This window comes from Emydura macquarii, unplaced genomic scaffold (genome assembly GCF_026122565.2).
Source record: "Emydura macquarii macquarii isolate MOO-44397 ecotype Brisbane River unplaced genomic scaffold, CSIRO-AGI_Emac_v2 contig_3345, whole genome shotgun sequence".
NCBI lineage: Eukaryota > Metazoa > Chordata > Testudines > Chelidae > Emydura > Emydura macquarii.
Genome location: NW_027133482.1, coordinates 6,183,288 through 6,205,469, shown reverse-complemented (window position 1 = coordinate 6,205,469; position 22,182 = coordinate 6,183,288). Strand labels below are relative to the sequence as shown.

At 58.9% G+C, this 22,182-nt stretch overlaps 1 protein-coding gene across 2 annotated transcripts in view; it reads left to right on the top strand.

The window, feature by feature from the left end:
* ATP6V1B1 (ATPase H+ transporting V1 subunit B1) overlaps positions 1–16,081 on the top strand; it is a 77,868-nt gene extending 61,787 nt beyond the window's left edge. For both annotated transcript variants that reach the window (XM_067533474.1, XM_067533475.1), the window contains exons 6-14: positions 95–234; positions 8,744–8,845; positions 9,988–10,085; positions 11,177–11,300; positions 12,087–12,237; positions 14,188–14,270; positions 14,761–14,865; positions 15,264–15,393; positions 15,797–16,081. In XM_067533474.1, coding sequence (XP_067389575.1) covers positions 95–234; positions 8,744–8,845; positions 9,988–10,085; positions 11,177–11,300; positions 12,087–12,237; positions 14,188–14,270; positions 14,761–14,865; positions 15,264–15,393; positions 15,797–15,963 — 1,100 coding nt within the window. In that variant the 3' untranslated portion in view covers positions 15,964–16,081. The remainder of the gene's footprint in view (positions 1–94; positions 235–8,743; positions 8,846–9,987; positions 10,086–11,176; positions 11,301–12,086; positions 12,238–14,187; positions 14,271–14,760; positions 14,866–15,263; positions 15,394–15,796) is intronic.
* Positions 16,082–22,182: the final 6,101 nt, after the last annotated feature.

Sequence of the window (22,182 nt, the reverse complement as noted above, 5' to 3'; positions counted from 1 at the left end):
GCTGTGCGCACCAGCACTTAAGAGCGACCCCGCAGTAACACACCTGGGTCCACGAGCGCCCCTGCAATAACCACTTCCTTCCCGCTTGTTTCAGGTCAGCCCATCAACCCGCACGGTCGCATTTACCCCGAGGAGATGATCCAGACCGGCGTCTCCCCCATCGACGTCATGAACAGCATCGCCAGGGGGCAGAAGATCCCCATCTTCTCTGCTGCCGGCCTCCCTCACAATGAGGTAGGCCTTTGCCTCCCTGTCCACCCCTCCCCTTTCCCCTTCTGCAGCGGGGGCGGCTGGGGCACATGGGGAGAGAAAGGACCCGTTGCTGCTTTATGCTAAGATCAGAGGGGCTGGATGTGGGGCCCTCGTGGCGTTGCAAACACTGGGACCACCAGGCACCAGGCATGGACATTTCCTGTGGGGACGGGTGACTGGCCCAGGTGATGGTGGCTGGAGTTTGAATCCCCTGTTCGCAGCTGGCCCAGTTTACTGTCCCCCAGGGCTGTCCTGTCCCTCATTGACTGGCTGTGCAGAGTCCTGGGTGAGATGCGCCTCCACAGCCGGCATTTGCCCTGCCAAAGAACCCCCCAACACCACCGAACCCCCGCTGACAGCCTCAACGGGGACGCCAAAGCCTGGATGGGCCCTGGAGAGCAAACTTTCCCTTTAGAGAAGATCCCTCTGCGTCGGTGCTGAGATACAGGGGCAGAGCCGTGTGTGTGGGAAGCCTGCCCTGGCTCTGCCTTGCGTGGGACCTGCTCTGCGTGGCACCTTGCTCTCCCACGGTGACATCTTCTACCAGCCGGCCATTTGTATGGATGCCCTACTGCAGGCTCGGGATACAGGGCCCTGGCCTGGCACTCAGGACCCCTGGATTCCAGTCCCAGCTCTGAGCTCCCGGGTGACTTCCAGCAAGTGGCTTCCCCTTCCACCTTCGTCTCTCCTGTCTAGTCAGATCGTTGGCTTTTGGGTGAAGGGACTTCCTCTCGCTGTGCACCTGGCACCATGGAGCCCTGATCTCCGTTGGGGCCTGTACCTGTCGTGTAATAGAAATACCACGAAGAATGTGGATCCGATACCTCACCCATCAACAGCGTTCTCTGTATTCCATCATCCCTTAAACAAACCCAGCTACACCCTTCTGCCATTCCAGTTCACAGAGGTGTCCTCCAGGCTCAGATCCACCCTCTGGGAGTGACACCATCTCCCCTGCTTCCTCCCAGGTCTAGTCTGCCTACGTTCACATCACCGCTGTATCTCCGCGCCGTCCAGATGGACACGAAGCTATGTGATTACTCGTCTGTCCCTGTTTGTTCGCTCATCCTCTCCCTTTGGTTTGATCAACGCACCCGCCACATTTCACCGTTTTATTCATGACATTCTCCGGGGCATTCTGGACCGACAGGAGATAGCACACCCGGATGACGCGCTTATTTTGTCAGAGAACGCTGAGCAGTGTGCCACGCACATCTGTTCCATCTTGAAGAGTCTATGTTAACATGGCTTCTATGCTAGACTGGAGAAATGCATCTTTGACCAGCCTGCGGTAGAATTCCCAGGGTTCATCTGATCATACCACGGTATCGAGATGGATCCTCGCAAGGTGCGGGTGCTCCCCTTGAGTGGCCAGCGCCATAGCCCGCTCATGAATTACAGCACTTCCTGAGGTTCACAAATTTGTGTCCACAGTTTATCCCGAGGTTCTTGGAATGTATCACCCCCCTCACCACCCTGCTCCGCAAATACACCAAGTATCTCTGGTCCCTTGAGGCCCGACAGGCCTTTGAGAGGTCAAAACTCACGTCCACCGCTGCTCCCACACTAGTTCATCCAGATATTACGCAGGCCTTCCTCGTTGAAACAGATGCTTGCAACATGAAGATCAAAGCAGTGCTTGCTCAGCGACGATTCCCCAACAGCTGTTACATCCGGGTGCCTTTTACTCCAGGAAACTCACTACCGGGGAGCAGATCTACGAGATGTTTGGACAAGGAACTCCTGGCAATTAAAACTGCTTTTAAAGAGCGGCATGGTTACCTAGAAGGGCCCCAGTACCCCGTTCAGGTGTAAACAGACAAGAAAAACTTAGAATATTTATGTAGGGCCGAGGCCCTTAATCAGCAGCAATTTCAATGGGTCCTGTTCTTTTCTCACTTCAGTTTCATAATCTCCCATCACCCGAGAGCCAAAAACAGCAAGACTGACTGTGATGGGGTGTCCATCCACCCACGGCTGAAAGGGGTATATTAGGCCAATTGACCGATAGACTGCACCTGGAGGAAAGCCAAGGCCTGCTGAGGCCTCACTGCTGATGAAGTCCAGCTGGGGGAGGAGGTGGGCCAGGTTTATGAGGACAGAAAGTTAGCAGCAGAAAGGGGGCGGTGGGGAAAGTAGTCTGCAGTCACTGCCTGGAGAAAGGAGGTGTCTTTGCGGGCTACAGTGCCAAGTGGCCTGCAGTTACGGCCTGCGTGGAGGGAGTTTGGATTGGCAAACCAAGAGGGGAGAGCCAGAAGGTTGGGCTGAGAAGTAGGAACGACTCCATGGAAAGAGAAACAGGGTCCAAGGAAAAGCAGACCACAGTTGCAGGTATAGGGTCTCTGGACTGGAACCTGGAGTAGTGGGCGGACCCAGATTCCTCTCCCAAGCACTGGGGAAGTGGCATGGACCAGGCAGCGGAGTGAGGAGAGCCTAGGACAGCTGCTACGCCGGCAGGGGAGAACTATAGTGACCTGGCCAGGGGGCAGAGTCACAAAGAAGGAGCACCCCAAGTTCCAGAGAAGGAGGGAGACAACGGGGCAAGGAAGTGACAGGAGGGGGTGTCAGACCTGAAACCAGCTAATCCCCAGAGCAACCAATGGTGAGTGGACCTGTGACACCGACGCACTGTCCCGGAAGGGGGAACATTATGCTGACCTAGAGGAAACCACCTGCGTCCTCCAGCCTCGTAACTTCCAAGACCTGCTTACGCCAATCCCTCAGCCTTAGCCCACAGGGTCCCTCCCCGTGAACAGGACGTAGGTTGGGAACCCCACACCATCCAAGATGGAATGACCTACGTGGAAATGGTGTATATACGCCCCCCCTCCCCCACGGAAATGGGAGAACTACGACTCTACAAATATGTCATGACTCTCCCCAGGCAGGGTCCTTTGGCCGGTTCAAGACTCCGCGCCTAGTCTCTCATCTCTTCTGGTGGCCGTGCACGTGAGCCACAGTTCGGGCCTATGTCGGCTCTTGCAACGTATGCGCCTGCTTCAAGGTGCTGCCCAATAAGCCCCTCGGACTCTTGCAGCCCCTTGAGATGCCACCTAGCCCCTGGTCAGTCATTGGCCTAGATTTGATAGTAGAATTCTCCGACCCTATGGGATCGCCCCCATTGTGCCGGTGGCGGTGGACACCTCACAAAAATGGTGCACTCCATCTCCTCTGCTGGCTACTGTCCTCCCAGGAGACCACCAGGCTCTGGGTGAATCAAGTTGTCTGCTTCCATGGCTTCCTGGAGGCCTCCTGGCCTCCACCATCTCTGATCACAGAGTGCAATTCATCTCCCGCTTCTGGCGTGAAATCCTCCCAGGGACGGGCACTTCGCTCTTGTCTCTCTTCCGCTTATTACCCTGTGATGGGGCGTGCAAAGCCCACACTAAGGCCAAGGCAAAGGAAAGGCGGAGCCATACTGAGCCAGGAAAGCTCCGCCCCCCAGGCACTACTGAGCATGCTCCTGGGGAAAGGAGCAGTATAAAGAGAAGCTCCCGCAGCCCAGGCAGGGTGGGAGGAGAGCTCCATTTGCAGGAGAAGCACTCACCGAGGAGGTCTGGCTGTGAGCGTTTCCCCCTTCTTTGAGACATCACCCCAGGGGTAGGGAGAACCAGATGCAGGGCACCAGAGGGCCACCTGCCTCAGCCCCGAGACTCTGGGGTTGGGAGCAAAGGACTATAATTAAACACCCAGCCATGCCCCAAACAGAGGCATTGAGTGGCATAGGAGGTGTCCCAGGGGACAGTGAGCAGGAGGTGTGCTGAGCATTGGCTATCCTGTGCTGCCACACTTTCAGGGCCGCTGGGCTGAGACCCAGTGGAGCAGGAGGCCCAGGTCCCCCTCCCCACTCCAAATTCCCCTAAGCCCAGCCCAGGGATGGGCAGGACAAGGGGTTACCGACAGTGAAGCCGACCCAGTGGAACTCCATTCAGGTGGTGCGGGACATAATGAACTAAAAGAGAGACTGGAACAGCGTCCCTGACCACTAGGCCTGCTGACCAAAGAGACAACCCCACAACACACCGCCAGACAAACAGTCAAGCGGAAAGAACCAACCAGATTCTGGAGCAGTACCTTTAATGCTACATAAACTACCACCAGGACAACTAGTCCTCACTGGTGTCTCATGTGGGGTTTGTATACAATAATGCGGAACACACTTCTACAGGGCCAAGCCTCTTCTTTTCAAACTAGGGTTTCCATCTTTGGTTCTACCCGCAATTTCCCCCGACCCAGCAGCCCTGGGCTGGGCACAACAACTCCGTCAAACCCAAGATGACCCCAGGATTCACCCGGAGGATGCCAAGAGGAGCTACAAACAGTATGTGGACCTCAGTCAAGATGGAAGGCCTGACTTTTCAGTAGGCCAGAGGATACAGCTGTCCATAAAACACCTACATACAGACAGGCCATCTCGTAACTGGACCACCAGTTCCTTGGCTCCTACCGAGTTTGCCACCAGATCAACCCAGACTCTGTCACCTTTGAACCCCACCTACCCTGATCCCTCCGGATACGCTTGGTTTTTCACAGATCACTACAACCCCCCATACAGGATCCATTCCCTCACCACTGATACTCATGATGAGTCTGCTGTCCATGAGATCCTCAGCTCCAGAGTGAGCAGGGTAAACGCTGGTCTCTCGTCAGCTGGGAAGGTTATGGCCTTGAAGAGCGCTTCTGGGAGCCAGCGGAGAATGTCCACACTCCAGACCAGGTAAAGACCTTCCACGAGAACCACCCCCACTGACGTCCAGGGTGGCCTGTGCCCAGACCGTGACCGCAACCCAACTGTTCTCCCGAACCAGCAGGAGAGAGGGCGAGCGGAAGGCTGGCCCGCCAGAGCTCCACCCACAGAGCGCCTGATTGGAGTAGACAGCTGGCCCCACTGATTGGCCCGGAGGCAGTACTTAAGGCAGAAGGAGGCAAAGGAAGTTGTGAATTCCTGCCCTGCTGCTGCACTGGCTCTCACTCCAGCCCTGACCCTCGGCGTGACTCTTGACACTGGTTCCGGCTTGCCCTTTGGCACGCTCCTGGTTCTGTTTCCTGCTCTGTCTCTGGCTTTGGTTCCTGGCTTCCGACACCAGCTCTGACCATTAGGCCCGACGGCCCTACACTGGACAGCTGCTGTACACTGAAAAAAGAAATCCCTCAATTTCCATGCTGAAGCGTGTGAGGTGAACACCCCATCTATCCAGGGCGCTAATATGGCCCCATTACTCTGATATCTGAGCCGCTCGCAAACTTGAATGCGCTTAGCCCCATAACATCTGGGGGAGGGAGGCATAGACAGACGTCTGGCCCCAGGTCACATAGGGAGTTTGTGGTGGAGCAGAGAATGAAATCCAGACATCCTGCGTCCGCACCCTTCCTCCCTGTGAGTATCTCAGCTACCAGTGGAGTTACAGACAGTGATTTCCCAAGCACTAACTCCCCAGATCACGCCCCCCCAGGGCCACGCAAACTGCAGTACATCCTACTATCTCTGCATTGGCACTTCAACCCTTCTGGGTCCCATGCTCTGTCCTGCCTCCAGCGTGCTGTGTGCCCCTGGGGAGAGCTGACCACAGAGTAAACAGGCTGATCTGAGAACCTGCCCGTGGATAAAAGCACTCGGTTTGGGTCACTATGGTTCACGTGCACCATGGTATTCACTATTCCCAAGTATTCAGAGGATCACCACCAGGACTTTTAGCACCAGTGTCAGAAAGGGACACTGAGCGGTGCTCGTCGTTCTCCTTACTACAAAAAAATGGTTTGGCCGTGCAATCAGGGAACAGAATCCCACCACGTGACCCAGCTGGGCCGCCGCACGCCACAAATAAGAAACAGAGAAAGCTCAAAGCAAACACTGTGTAGGCATCGCACTGACTGGAGCCTGTTGGTCCAAACTGTGCAGCGAGTCTTTCGGGAGAACAGGTGTGTTTGCAGGAATCATTCCCCACATAGATTAGGGCTCAGTTCCCAATGAATAATGTTCCCAATGGACAGTTTGACCAGCTATAAAAACACACAGTATTTTCCTAAGGGAAGGCCCTACGTAGGAATCATCTCAAAGTGCTTCATGAAGGTAGGTGTCCCCATTTTACAATTGGGGAAACTGAGGCACAGAGCCTTGAGGTGGTTTGCCCAGTGTTGCACAGAGTCAGCAGAGGAGGGCATTGAATCCAAGATTTCCTGATGTGCCCTGCCTATGTCACACAGCCTGGGGCCTGTTTGTCCGAACTGTGCAGCAAGTCTTTTGGGAGAACAGGTGTGGTGGCTGGACTGATCTCCCTCGGCCCTGTGTGCCAAGCCCAGCGTAGCCATCAGAGCCAGTAAGAGCTGAAGCCGCGCCGTGCCAGAAATGTCAAGTGAAGTTTGTGCTGAAATGCCAAGCTGCATCAGCCCTGATCATAACCACTCGCTCATGCACTTTGATGAACTCAAAATATCAGGCTGATCTATAAATGCAACTGGTGCTACTGCTTTGGCAACGGAGCGGAGATCCGCGGCCCAAGAGGTAATCAACCAACTTCCTCCTCTGACAACGAACAGCGACACATGCCAAAAGAGAGAGGTGATGCAATCGGACGGAAAACCCGGCCTGACAGATCGGGAGTGACAGATGAAAGTTAATATAATAAAGTCAGGGCCCAGTGCAACGGATGCTGCGGCCGCACGAAGCCAGCGGTGGGGGAGGGATCCAGGAGCAGAGCCGGCTGGTAAAGGGAGGCAGGGACATCTCCTCCCCCTTTGCCCCTCGTTTTCGGGGATGTTAGTGGGCCTGGGTGTCTGCTTCACAGCCAGGCCTGCAATGGGCCCGGCCACGATTCGGAAGTGCATTGAAAGGCAGAGTTGGGGGAGCAGGTGCCCATGGCAGTTGTTAGAAGGAGGATCAGGTTAGTTAGAGCACGGACGCTCGCCACAGAGAGCAAGTCCGAACTCCTTGCCCGTCCGCCCTCCCTGCCCCTGCCTTCCCCTCCGCCCCCATCCTCTCTCCCTGCCCCTGCCTTCCCATCTGCCCTCCCTGCCCCTGCCTTCCCCTCCGCCCCCACCCCCCCCCCACTGGCCGAACAATCGGTGCAAACACTGCTGGCGAGGATACGTGCCAGCACCAGGAGCACAGCGTGGGCGTGTAAAACCGATTCCGTTACTGCAGAGGTTGTTCATTGACATAACTCAGGTCAACTTAATTCTGCAGCGTAGCCTGGCCCTGAATATTAGCCGCCCAGGGCGGGGCGTCTCACGGGAAGGCCGGCGCCCTGAGCCCTGCCCTGGACAAGGGCGGCGGTACCAGTTCAGGCAGGCAGCGCTCTCTGCCCTATGAGCACATGCGGGGAAGAGAGCAAAGCCAGGTCTGAGCAGGGCTCTGCCCTCCTGCGTCCCCAGCTCCCAAAGCGTTCCCGCTCCCATCTCTAGCTAGAGTTCCTGCCTTTTTCTCACCAGCTGTTTGAATATGGGCTGCAAGGCTTTGGAGATGGGGACGGCTGATCAGGCCACTCAAATGCACTCTTCTAAGGGCTGGGGCAGGCTCATCTCATTCTCCAGGGCTTTGCCCATCGTAGGTTTCAGTATCCCAACCTCCATCCCTCTTCCCCGGCCTACTGGATCTCACCAGGGAGTAGTGGTCACTAGCTTGGCTGACGCCAGAGATCGAACGCAGGAGCCATTACAGTTTGGGCTGTAACCCAAACCAGACTCCCCACCCCTGGATCAGGCACAGAGGAGGACACCCGACACCCACAGACCCATGGATTATTATTGCTGTTATTTAGTATTTGTAGTGCCTGGGAACCCTAGTCACGAATCAGGACCCCCGTGCGCTAGGCACTGTACAAACACCGAAGAAAAAGACAGTCCCCACTCCAGAGAGCTACCAGTCTAAGTGTCAGACAAGAGACAACACACGGATGCAGAGAAATGGTGGCGTACAAGGAAACGCTGAGGCACTGTTGGCCAGCATGAAGGCTGGGGTCTCTGCACACCAGCAGCGGGGCCGTTGTCCAGTTTTCTGTCGGCATCTCTGCAAAGCGGCGTTTGGAGAAGGGGTTTGAAGGAGGGTAACAAGGGGACTTGGGGGGATGTCCGAGTCAAAGACAGTGCCCAGGTTCTGCCCCGATTTGGTGGTGCCCACAATGATGGAGGAAAAGGCAGTAGCTGGGAGGAAGATAAGGATTCAGCCTCTGTTTCCCTTTGCTGAACAACATCCAGTGACTCAGTCCTCTTCTGTTTGGGATTTACATCCCTCCAATACTTCCAGAGTTCGTTTCCGCGTCCCACCCCACCCCCCGGCTCTCCATTCGCCAGGCTTTGACCAGGCTTCAGTCTCCATCAGCCAAAGTCTCTCCTGGTGTGACACGGTTGGCTGCAGCAGCGTTACACCACCATGCAATTGGGCCCTCCGGGTCCGAGACGGGCTCAGAGCCCGAGTGAGCGTGTGCCCCGGGTGTCTGGCTCAGAGCGCGGGCTCTGCCTCCGGGACTGATCCGTGCATCTCTCTCCTCCACAGATTGCCGCCCAGATCTGCAGGCAGGCCGGCCTGGTGAAGAAGTCCAAGGACGTGATGGACTATCACGAAGAGAACTTCGCCATCGTCTTCGCGGCCATGGGGGTGAGTCAGAGCCGGGGCTGGGGAGGTTGCAGAGGGAGGGCGGTGCAGCAGGGCCGTGCCTCAGGAGACCCTCGCCGCTCTGTGCAGCCAGGTGCTGAGCGTGGCCAGGACGAGGGGTCTGGGTCAAGCCCAGAGCGTGGGGTCCAGACCTTGTCTGGGAGCCGGGGGGTCCGAGCCATCGTGGGGGGCTGGGCATGGGGACAAATCCGAGGCTGGATTGGTGGTTGTGGCTGGCTTTTAGAGGGGCACCGAAGCTGAGCTTTGGGATCAGCCAGGGCCCTCGGGCAGGGGCAGGGTTTGGGGCAAGGCAGCTGCTGGCGGGGGGGGTCAGTGCATCCGGGGGGGGGGGGGCGGCTAGGTTCGGTGCTTGTGAAGAATGCCCTTCCCCCACGCTCAAAGCCAAGCTGGCAGGACGAGGGGGGGTCCTGCTGGGCTCCAATCCGCAGGGGCGGCTGGTTCCAAACCGCCCCGTCTCCATCTCCAGCGCACAGCCCCGAAGCGGGGCCCAGACGGCGCCGTGTGGCACCGCGGCACCTGAGGGGGATCAGACGTCCTGCCTTTGTCTCGGGGCCAAGGGCTTTGGGAGCTGCTCCTTGGAGCCGGCCAGGGAGGGCGCACGGTCTGTGGGCAGCAGGCTGGGCCCTGGAATGGCCTCCTGCCCGGAGGGCTGTGCCCGGCTACAGGGAGAATCCGCCTGTACCGAGCCAGGCGGTGGAGATCAGCTGCATTTTGCTCCCCTCTGGTGGACAGCTGTGTGCTTGCAAACTGCTCTGCTCCCCGAGACGGTGCCGGGATCCCCAGCCCCATGGAGAGGTGCCCTGCAGCCGGGCCAGGGTCCCAGGGCGCTCCGTGTCACAGCAGCCCACCCCATCCGGACTGGCAGTTGAGCTGCGTCCCCAGGGTGGAGGATCTGGAACATGGGCCCAGAGGAGTAAGGAGCAGAAAGGAATTAAAAGAGCCAAGTTATACCGAAGAGGCAGGGGTCAGAGCCCGAGACTGGGACTCAGGACTCCTGGGTTCTCACCGCAGCTCTGCCACTGACTCGCTGTAGGGGCTGTGGGCATGTCACTGCCCCACCCCCTGGCCTCAGTTTCCCCATCTCTACAACGGGGGCTGAGCACCATTCTGGATGTGATTGGCAGGTGAACATGGAAACCGCCCGCTTTTTCAAGTCGGACTTCGAGGAGAACAGCTCCATGGAGAACGTCTGCCTCTTCCTGAACCTCGCCAATGACCCCACGTGAGTGCAGCCCCTGCCCATCGAGGGAACTGCGCCAGAGCAGGGCACCATGAACCATAACACGCCCAGCCGTCTGCCTTTTGCTCTGCGCGGGTCCAGCACCAAGCGCAACGGGCTCCTGGCCATGGCTGGGGTCCTTGGGCACTGCCGTAATACACCTAATAGCAATTAAACTGTACAGCGCCAAGCGCAACGGGTCCTGCTCCATGGCTGGGGCCCCTGGGCACTGCCGTAATACACCTAATAGCAATTAAACTGTACAGCGCCAAGCACAACGGGTCCTGCTCCATGGCTGGGGTACAGCGCCAAGCGCAACGGGTCCCTCCATGGGCACTGCCGTAATACACCTAATAGCAATTAAACTGTACAGCGCCAAGCACAACGGGTCCTGCTCCATGGCTAGGGTCCCTGGGCACTGCCGTAATACAAATAATTAATAATAATGCTGGGACCTGGGAGGTTAAACATCCTAGTTTTGGCTCTGATCTCCCTCACTCTGGTGTCAATCTGGAGTAACTGTGGAAGTCAAGGGAATGGCTGCAGTTTAAGCGAGGACCTAATTATCTCTGGGGTAATTTCACTGGGCCCGATCCCCCATTGCACTGTGGCCCAAACGCCACTCTGGGGAGATCGTCTCTGTGGATGGAGCTTACACTCCTTGTCCATTGGGTGCATGCCACGTGAAAGCTACGGATTGGGCAACCCTCCTCCTGCATCTGGAGGAAAATAGGGGCAACCAGAAGGCTCCTCCACTTCTGCGGGGGGCGCCAGTCCTGCTCAGGGGCAAATCTACCATTGACTCCAATGGGAGCGGGAGCAGAGCCTGGAGCCCGATCCTGCAAGGCGCTGAGCGCCCTCCCCTCCCCTTAACTTCAGCTAGAGCAGATGCCGCCTGGCCCCTTGCAGATTTCAAGCCCTTTCATAACGGGTCCCCTCCCGTCTCTTTGCTGGGCAGGGTGATCTGGACACGCTGCAACGCAGCTCGGTGGCCAACGCGCCACATGTGGAGGAGAGTAAAAGCGTCCCAGGGCTGGCAAGACCAACCTCGCCATCCAAGCCCAACCTCGGCTAACGGCCGTTTCCTCCCGCAGGATCGAGCGCATCATCACCCCGCGCCTGGCGCTGACCACCGCCGAGTTCCTGGCCTACCAGTGCGAGAAGCACGTCCTGGTCATCCTGACCGACATGAGCTCCTACGCCGAGGCCCTGCGGGAGGTCAGTACACCGAGGCCTCCCGCCCGGGTGCCGCAGCTGGACTCACGCCGCGGCCTTCCCCAGTGCTGGAGGCACCTGTGAACAAGCCAGACTGGATCCCGCTGCCTGGGGAGGGCCCACGCGATCAGCCCCCGACAGGCAGCGGGAGCCCAGGCCTCCGTCGAACCCAGTTGCTTCGTTTGGGCTCGTAAACGGGAGACAAACGTTTCGGAGAATCCGGCCCGACCGGGAAACTCAGGGGTGATGTGATCCCTGTTCCCCTGCTCGGCGTCACTCCCTTTAGAGCCACTTCCAGCCACCTCCTGGCACGTACAGGAGGCTCGGTCAGTGTCACATCCGCCCCCAGGGCTGGCAGGTGGGGGTGGCCGTGGCCGACTTTCTCCCACAACCTTCTGGGAGCCACTTTCCTCACCGTGCTCCTTCCTCCTGGTCCCTTTGGGCCGCACAGCCCAGCGGCGCTGGTGGCCACAGGGTAACATGCACGTTGCAGGGGCTGGGGAAAGGGTAAGTGACTCCAGCTCACACTTGCCTCTGTCCTGGGGACAGAAGGGAGAGGGTGAAAAGAAACGTGCAGGGGGCAACCCAAAAGAGGGGCAGACGTGCGATCCGAGGTGTGTGGATTCACCGGGGGGGGGGACCACAGCTACGGACCAGCCGGGGCAGGGGGAGGATCACAGAACCGAGACGAGGCCCCCCCATGGAGAGCCTTCGGGGGTCACAGGAGATTGGGACCCCCCCCCCCAGACGCTCTCCTGATGCAATAACTCTCCTCTCTCTTCCCGTTAGGTGTCGGCCGCCAGGGAGGAGGTGCCAGGCCGCCGGGGCTTCCCTGGCTACATGTACACCGACCTGGCCACCATCTACGAGCGCGCTGGGCGCGTGGAGGGCAGGAACGGCTCCATCACGCAGATCCCTATCCTAACCATGCCCAACGACGGTGAGCCAGAGCGGTGCGGGGCGGTCCGGGATTTGATCCTGTGACATGAGCAGCCAGGATCCCAAGAGCTGGCCCTGGGGAGGGGAGGGGGAGATCTCAGCCGACACCCCCGATGGAGGGGCGGGGGGAATGCCAGCAGGCGGCCGGGCCCACACCCCCCACGCTGGTTTTGGTTCCTGCCACAATGGGTTTAAGCAGATGTGTGGGGGGTCAGAATCAGCTGCACACCCCGGGAGCCGGGCTGGAACCAGGAACACCCGCTGTGGGCTAATGCACACCAGCCTTCGCTTCTGCTAGTCTGGGCCCTGTGGACCCGCACACTGACTCCTGCATGCCCCACACGCACACAGGGCCCCCGGGGCACTTTGGGGGAACCAGGCTGAGGCAGTTTGTCGCCTTGCGGAGCCTGGCCCTCGCCTGTACGTGCGAGAAGCAGGAAGGGGAAGCTGCCGCCCAGACGCGAACTCTCTGCCCTTTCCTTATCTGCCGTCCCAAAAGCTCCCCTGTGCCACTTGCCAGAATCACTCTGTCCCAGCAAGCTGCAGCCTGGCACCCCTCTTCCCCACCCGCAGCATCATGTCGGCTCTAAAGACCTTTCTGCCGGGGAGTGCCCCGGGGGCGCTGCTGGAAGGTGGAGAGCTCCCGCCGCTCCCGTGGAAACACCCGTGGGATGAGACTCGCCAGGGGAGGACGAATCTGCAGAGAGCCTCACCTGGGGTTTTCCTGGGATCATCCCATGGCCGGGTTCTCCCCCAAGCTGCAGGGCTGCCCCCCACAAGCCCTGGAGCCCCTGTGGATTCTCTGTACCTTTAAACCATAGAATCAGAGCAGATGAGGGTTGGAAGGGACCTCAGGAGGTATCTAGTCCCCCCTCCTGCTCAGAGCAGCACCAACCCCAACTAAACCAGCCCAGCCAGGGCTTTGTCAAGCCGGGCCTTAAAAACCTCTAAGGATGGAGATTCCACCACCTCCCCAGGTAACCCATTCCAGTGCTCCATCACCCGCCTAGGGAAAAAGTTGCAACTTGAGACCGTTTCTCCTTGTTCTGTCATCTGCCACCACTGAGAACAGCCTAGCTCCATCCTCCCTGAACCCCCTTTCAGGTAGTTAAAGGCTGCTGTCAAATCCCCCCCTCATTCTTCTCTTCTGCAGACTAAACAAGGCCAGTTCCCTCAGCCTCTCCTCATAAGTCTTGTGCTCCAGCCCCCTCATCATTTGTGTTGCCCTCCGCTGGACTCTCTCCAACTTGTCCACATCCTTTTTGTAGTGGGGGGCCCAAAACTGGACACAATACTCCAAATGCGGCCGCACCAGTGCCATGATTTGAGGACTTGACTAACTCAGTCAGAGGTCAGGGCTCTGTTGCAGGCGTGGCTGGGCGAGGTTCTGTTGCGCTGTGCAGGAGGTCAGATCATATTGGTCCCTTGTGACCTTAGAGGCTATGGGAAAGCTATTTGTACTGAAGCTCTGCGTCAGCACCGGGCCCCGATCCGGCTCGCCCGTTTCCCGGCCCTGTGGCCAGCACCGCCTGGCCGTCGACTGTAAGGTTGCAGGCAGCGAGGTGCCCAAACCGTCCGGCCGGGGAGAGAAGCGCTGCCACCCGACCGGCGTCGCTAACCGCTCCGTCGGGAACGTAGGCGCTCCAATAGCGAACCTTCGCCACGGCTTCCCTGCCTCGCGGGGGCTGGCTGGGGGGGCTGAGGGAGCTGGGGGGTGGGTGAGGCTCTACCCACGGCCGTTCCCTCTGTAGGATGAGCCACTCCTTGGGCTGAAGAGGCCGGGCCCAGGCTGGCAGCCAGAGCTACGGGTCGTGAGTCCAGAGGCTGGTGCAGTGACCCACATCAGCTGCCAGAGGGTGGGGGCCCTGCTGTGGGGGCTCATTAGCCCCCCAGTCCTTGGCTGGGTTGCGGGCCCCCCAGGCTACCTTTGGCTCTGTCTTTTCCTTCCCAGACATCACCCACCCTATCCCGGACTTGACGGGCTTCATCACGGAGGGGCAGGTCTACGTGGACAGACAGCTCCATAACAGACAGGTTGGCTGGCCCCTGCGTCCCGGAGCCTTTTCTTCTCCCCACTGCGTCTCGAGGTGGCGCTGAGGGCTCAGGCTCTCGCGGCAGCCCCGCTGCACAGCCAGGGAAGCCCACGGGGAAAGGAGACGACCCCGGGACTGGAACCGCGGGGAGCTTGGTGCCTGGGCAAAGCTCTTCTGAGAGCAGAGCAAGAGAGCATCAGCGCTTCGGGGGGTCTGGGGTGCTGAGTGGCTAGTGAGGTGGGCATGTGGCGAAGAGAGGTGCGAGCTCCTGCCCGGGGCACAGACCTGGGTGCTGGGACCTCTGCCCGTCTCATGCCAGCTGGGCACGGGTCGTCCCTGCGATCGTGGGTGAATTGCTCAGCCACTCTGCCGCTGGCTGTAAAACGGGGCTCGCAATCCCCATCTGCAGGGCTGGCTTGAGGGGGGTTCATTAGCGGACGTCCAGCCGGCACCATGCAGACCTCGCGTCCGTGTGCTTTCTGCCGCCACAGATCTATCCCCCCATTAACGTGCTTCCCTCCCTGTCTCGGCTGATGAAATCGGCTATCGGGGAGGGCATGACCAGGAAGGACCACGGGGACGTCTCCAACCAGCTGGTGAGTGCAGCAATGGGCCGGGGGAGCGGGAATAATTAGCTACTTCATCCTACCTGCTGAGGGATTCTCCTTCCCCTGCATCCAGAGAGCGCCAGTCTGCCTTCAGTGACGCCAGGGGTCACTGCCCTGCCTTCCCCAGAGGAAGGCAGGTCCAATGGTTAGCTCAATTCCCTGCTGTGTTCCAGATTCCCTGTGTGACCTGAGACCAGTCACTTGGTCTCACTCCGTGCCTCAGTTCCTCATGTGCAGATTGGAGATCACAGCCCTGCCTACTTCATCTGGGGGATCATCAATTTTACACGGCCCCCATCACCGTAGCGTCTGGGCTCCCCGCAGTCTTTGATGGATCTATCCCCTGCACCCCATTCACCTGCCCGTCTTTTCGGTCGCGTTCCCAGTACGCCTGCTACGCCATCGGGAAGGACGTCCAGGCCATGAAGGCCGTGGTCGGGGAGGAGGCGCTGTCGGCGGATGACCTGCTGTACCTGGAGTTCCTGCACAAGTTTGAGAAGCAGTTCATCGCCCAGGGTGAGCATTCCCGTGGGGCCTGGCTTCCAGCACGGCCTGTAAAGCCTGCACGGGCATGCAGCAGAGCGGCGCAGGGCCCGGCTGAAGCATGCCACTGCGTTTGCCGCAGGGGATGGGACGGGAGTCTCTGCGGCAGTGTCTTGGCCTCGTTCAGTGGCCTTCCTGGTCAGAGAGCTGGCCATTCTCCAGCCCCTCCCGGGGCATGGGTGCCCTGGGCCATTTTCTAGACCTTGGTGGGGTGTGAGGCTCCTTAGCCCTTTTCTGGCCCCTCCTGGTGTGTGTGTCGATAGCCATTCTCCAGAACAGCCTGGGGTGCGTAGGTGTCCGCGGCGCTCTTCGGGGACCCAGCTGTCTGGAGCCAGTCCCCGCAATCTCCTAATGCGCCTTTGTCCTGCTCTCCCAGGCCCCTACGAGAACAGAACCATCTTCGAATCGCTGGACATCGGCTGGCAGCTGCTCCGCATCTTCCCCAAGGAGCTGCTGAAGCGAATCCCCGAGAGCATCCTAGCCGAGTACTACCCGCGGGAGGCCAAAGCGCCAGCCCACCGGTACTCCGACACCGCCTTGTAACCGCCTGCTCTGCTCCACTCCACTCCGGGCCCCCCCCGCGCTGGGGGTTGGAGTTTAGTTCGCAGCAGCCGTCGGGCCCCTCGGCGGGTGTATTTCTGTAAAGGAACATCCCATTCTTCCTGCTGAGTGGCTCTTTCCTGGGTGATTCTGCAGGCGGTATTTACGCAGCCAGCTGCTACCGTGCTCTATGCTCTAGAACGCTCCAGTGGTGCTGTCCCAGAGCCGCTGTCCCCCCCTTGTAGCTGGAGGCCATGATGCCACAACTCTGCCTCAGTTTCCCCACGGCAATCGTCGGCCTGCTCCCGCTGTCGAGGTGACTGGCCTTCTGGCCCCAGCATTCATCCCCTTGTGGGGCGATAGAGTCCCTTCGTCCAAAGCCAATAAATGCAGCAAATGAAAGACTCCCTCTTTAACCGTTCCTGTCCGGGGCAGGGTTTCTCTGCCCCATCACATCAGCCACAGCAACTGCCTGGAGCAACAGCTGCTGCTGGAGACCAGAGGCTGAGTGAAGGGCCTTGATAGACAACCAGTCCCTATGCTAACAATAAAGCCCATGTCCCAGGCCCCTCTCCTGGGAGCGGCCGTGGGGGTGGAGAGGCTGTGGGGGGGAGCTGCCCTGCCCAGCAGTGCCCCTCTGCTCTGGGATGGTAGGAGGCTGTGAGTGGTGTGAAGGCAGCTCCACCAGACCCTGGAGACCCCTTGCATTGCACCCATCCCCCTGTGCCCATTTCCTGCCCCCAGCCTGCCTCCCCTCCGGGATCTGAGCCCTTCGCACAGGGAGCTGGGGCGTCAGGGCAGCATGCTGATTGCGGTGCTCTCCCAAAGCCCAGGCCGGGCGGGCACCCTCACACCCACCATAGCAGTCCCGTCCCCCGTCCCCCCCCCCGGCGCCCCAGGCTGCATGGTGGCTGGAGCACGCTGGTCTCTTCGGGGAGGGGAATGGGGTAAAAGAGGGGGGATCCTACATCAGGGAAGGAGGGAGAACATCCCCCCCCCCAAAAAAAAGATTCCATTTCCCTTGGGGTTAGATTTTACTGGAAACCAAAGGTCTTTTCAGCCACCGTGGCCCGCCTTGGTACCCAGAAAAGTGCAGGGGGGCGTCCCTCCCTCTTGGGCTCTCTGCCCTGTGCGTCTGGCTCCAGTCCATCCCGCACAGCCACAGCCCCTGGGCCCACTTGGCCTTAAGCTGTACAAGCGGCCCCTCATGCCGCCAGGCGGCCTTCTCCTGGAGAGCAGGCTCCTCCCACCGCGTGCCCCAGTTTGCTCTACCCAGCGTCCGGCGGTCCAGGCCTGGTCAGGCATCGCTATTTACAATGTACCGCGGGCTGGGACCTGCGACGGCGAGCGGTTGATTATCCTTCAATTAAAAAAAAAACAGCGGGGGGGTGGGAGGGAAATCAGTCTCGGGCTGTTTAATTGTGGGACATGGGGAGCTCTGTATAGAAACAGCCCCCAGCCCCCTGTATTTTGGGGACGTTTGAGAAAAGCCAGCGCGCCAGGATGGTCAGCTCTCACCCGCTAACCCCACAGAGGCGCAGGGCATCCACGCAGGTTCAACGACGTCCGGTCTTAATCCGACGTCAGTGAAGCCCCAATAAACACCGCCGGCCGGCCGAGGGTGTGGGTCAGAACAAGGAAGTCCCAGCCTGGCCTATTCTCCGGGGTCCTCGGGTGTCCTGCTGGAGGACCCCAGAAGAAGCGAAGGAGAGGAAAGCGGGCTCTGAAAGCCGCTGCTTGGGAAAGTGTTTCCATCCTAACCTTGCACACGGGCCGGTCCCCAAGCAAAGGAAGGAACGCTGCAGTACTGCTCAGAGAGGCATGGCCGGGGGGAGAACACACACGGACGACGGCGGATACGGTCTTGCCTAAGACAGCACGCCACGCTGTCAGCCCTTTTCACGGGGCGCCCTGCTCCCGCGGGAAGCGGGAGGCCTGAGCAGGGTGTTGTACATGAGGGAACATTTCAGACAGGAGCCCCTCTCGCCAAAAGCGCTTTGCACTTTGTCCCTGGCTCTGAGTAGGGGACACTTTCCTATAAACGTTGGACGCCAGGCCTCTCCCCGGACGTCACTGGGACCAGGTCCTCCCCGGCCCACCTTCCCTTGAGCTCCACGCGATGTGGTTAAGGAACTGAGTCTCAGCTAGGGTTACCGTCTTTGAAATGCAAAGAGAACTAGCACCCACGCACCCACCCCCCAGGCCAGCCCACCTCAACCCCAGTCACAAGGCAACGCCCCCTCCCGTCAGAAGCCACTTCCAGTCTCTACACAAGAGAGCTAGCTGACAGGTACTGTAAGAGACCCTGCAGAAGTGGGAACACGGCAGCATCTGTGGCTGGCCACAGAAACTTTTAACATGTGACACCCCGGTGCATTGTGATCATCGTGCAAATCTTTAGATCCATGTTGAAAAAAACCCAGCAGATTAAATTATTTTTCTGGAGACTGGCAAATCTATTAAAAAAAAAACCCCAGCCAGGCCGTTCACGTACCAGCCGGGTGGTGACTCTGTTCTGAGATCACTGTCAGTCCATGCAGGACTCGCAAACGCTGGCAGGGCTGCCGTGCTTAGCGGGAGTGTGGACCCGGGGGCTGCGTGGCGGAGCAACCTTTGCCACTTGGAAAGGAGGACGAAGCAGCTGCCGCAGATTTCCGATGAAATCAAGGCCAGCACTACCGAGTGAGGTGTCCATCCCCAGCACTTAGTGCCACCAGGTGTTAGGGATCGGGGCCGGCAGCCGAGCCAGTCTCCGGGCTACCTAATGAGCACAGCTGGCCTGTAACGAGCGGCCTGACGGCTACCCCGCCTGACGGGTGGGAGGAAGTGCTATTTGAGTACCAGGATGGTTGCGCCCGCCCACAGCTGAAAGCCCCGCCCCCAGCCTAAGGGGAGGAGCTACGGGACCTGGACTCAATTAATTACCGGGGACAACAAAGGAAAAAACAGGGACGGGCGTGAAGGTCAAAGGGGAGGTGGAGGGAACCTGACGGGGACACGGAGCGGAGAACCCCGGACAGCGCCCACTGCGCCTCGCAGGCAGCCAAGGAGCCAGCAGACGCGGCCCAGAGGAGCTGTGCCCCGAGTCATGATCGGACGGAGGAACGGAAGGAGGCCCCCCCCAGCCGCAGAGCACCCCTCAGCCAGACTCCTCTGCCTGGTGTCAGATGGCCCCCTTGGCCCAGGCGAGGAGGAGGCTGACGAGGAGGTCCCGTGACTTTGTGGGGCCGCGGACGGGGTGCGCGTGGCTGAGGAGGTGCGGGGAGAAGTGCAGCCAGAACCTCAGCCGGATGTTCTGGAGGAGCCGGAAGAGGGGCTGCAGCCTGGTGCGCTCCAGGTAGACGTGCGCCAGGGTCTCCCACACACCGCGAAAGAGACAGGCTTCGGGACGGGTGTGGTGAACCGCGCCAGGTACACGCCCGTGCTCATGGCTCCGTGAAGGAGCTGCCAGCCAGTATTCCCGGCGGGCTGTGGACCCAAGGTGGAATACAGACTGGCCCACCGGAGAGGTCTTGCGGATGGAGATGAAGGAGCTGCCGGTCGTATCGGAGCCCTCGAAGGAAGGGGGGCGCCGAGTGGCTTCACGCTGCACTACCTGCACCGTAAAGGAGTCTCTGCAGGGTCTGGAGGCAGAAGGTGTGGACCCGACTGCAGATGCAGCACAGGCCCTGCCCCGCGTCCCGCTGCAGGTGGGCCAGGAGTCCTGGGGGTGGGACCAGGGTGTTGAGCCGGTGCCAGAGCATGGACAGGACCAGCTGGTTGAGCACCAGTGCCCTCCCAAAGCAGAGCAGTCCTGTCCACCTCCGCAGCTGCTCAGACACCCTGCCCTCCAAATCCTGCCAGTGCTCTGCCGGGGAGGGATGGGTGGCAGAAAGGTAGACGCCAGATAGAACAGCGGACCCACGCTCCACCGGATGGCCTGATGCGCGGGTGGGAGGGAGCTCGCCCTCCACCCAGCCCCGACCATCAGGCCAGAGCTCTTGACCCCATTGACCTGGGCGGAGGAAGCCACCAAGTAGACGGCCAGGCAGGCCTCCAACTGCGCCAGGTCGCCCGGGTCCTGCACCACGAGGAGCACATTGTCGGCGTACGCTGACAGCACCAACCCTGGATTTCTGACTCCAGCTGGGACCCTTTGCTCTGGCTCTGACCACAGGTTCCTATTTCTGGCTACTGAGTCCTGCTTTAACCACTAGGCCTGACTGCCAAAGTCCCGGTCTTTGACACCAAAGCCTTTCCAAGGGGGAGTCATTTGCCTATGCATCAAACACATCATGTGAACTTTTGCAGCGCCCATGGCTCGTGCTACACACTGTGTTATGCACAAGTGACAGGGCTCGCTATAGCAGTGTAAATTCTTCCACAACAGCTACTCTGGAGTGGCTCTCCGAGTGGATCCTCATACTTCGGAATAGCTACAGCTATTATTTTATACTGGAATAGCTTCCCCAGGCAGACAAGGCCTTAGTGTCATCAGAATTTCTCCCACAGTATTTTGTGCTCATGTTGCACCAATGCAAATGAGGTCACAAGGTTCAGGGCCCCGTTACACCTGCAAATTGCTTGTGAAACAATTGGATCGTATTGTTGTCAATTGTTAGTTGTCAGCGTAGGCTGCGCGCGTGCGTCCCCGCGTCGGTCCTGTCCCAGCTCTGCGCAGGTAACTGAGACGGCACTCACAATCGAATGAATCGACACGACCACAGATTCGCTGAGCAACGAAGGCACCTGGGCCAGGTTATTGCAGCACAATGAGAAGCGACCTGTAGAGTAGCTACCGGTGCACTTCAAATACCAGCGCTCCGGTACAATGGACTTGTCGCAACTTAACAGTCAGACTTTCCGTTATCCCCTAGGCCGGACAACATCATTCCCCCTGACACCCCCTTTTATACACTGGTAACCCTTCTGCCCGACAGAGCCGGGTTCTATATCTAGGGGTTCCTGTCGATGATACCAACCAAACTGTCTCGAGCCCCCCTCCGCCCCCCAAGTCCCCTGGGAAATCACACACTATCCCCTGGGCACCCCAGAGGGCAATACTTCCCCCCTCACTAGTGTAGACAGTAAACCTTTTCATAACAGAAGGGAAGGAACACAGCACTGGTTTGGGAAACAACGCAAACAGAGTTCACGAACTCAATGAGCCAAACCCAGCCCAGAGCCCGGGGCGTGTCCTGCGCCTCTCCCTTCTGGCTTTCACCTGTACTGGACCATCGTAGTTGGTTGGGGCTCGGCCAGTCCCCCTCTGTAGGTTCCTGCTGGATGCCGGCTTGACCAGGCCTCCTCTGCTGCTGCCTCCTGCCATCTTCAGGCCTCACTGAGTCCCCGCTGCTGGCTCCCGCCATCTGCTGGCACCAACCACTCCTGGCTCCCGCTGTCTGCCGGTCCCCCTCTGTCTACAGATGCTAACCGATCCTGGCATCTGCAGGCGCTGACCACTCCTGGCATTGACCACTGTCGTGCCTGCCATCTACTGCCGCTGACCGATCCCGCCATCTGCAGGTGCTGCCCACCCCTGGCACCTCTCTGGTGGTTGTCAGTCAAAGTCTCCCAGTCATTCTAATGATTCAGCTCATGGGAAAACCTTCTGCTGACACAGAAGCAATGTCCCTGCTTTCAACAAACAAACGACTCTGAGAGGAATCATTAATTTTACCATTTAACAGTGGGAGGCGATCATCAATCCATGCCTGAGAGTAGCCCTTTGCCAAGGCTGGGGCAATCTCAACAAGAGACTTCTCACCCCTCCCTCCCCCTTGTCATGCTGAAACATCCGTCCGCCACCCTTTTTGGGCTCTGTTTGAGTGAGTGAATTTTTTATCAGACCAGGCTGAACACAGCTCTGCTGCCATTTGTTCATACCATCGAAGGACAACATTTCATTACCCCTGCAGCGCACACAAAAGTGACTTGTAACAATACCAGACACATTGACCATTTCCCATCACGCTCAGCACCTAGTGCGCTTATGCAATATAGAATCATAGAATCATAGCGTTGGAAGGGACCTCAAGAGGTATCTAGTCCAACCCCCTGCTCAGAGCAGGACTAACCTCAGCTAAACCATCCCAGCCAGGGATTTGTCAAGCTGCAGCTTAAAAACTTCTAAGGATGGAGATTCCACCACCTCCCTAGGTAACCCATTCCAGTGCTTCACCACCCTCCTAGGGAAAAACTTTTTCCTAATATCCAACCTAGACCTCCCCAACTGCAACTTGA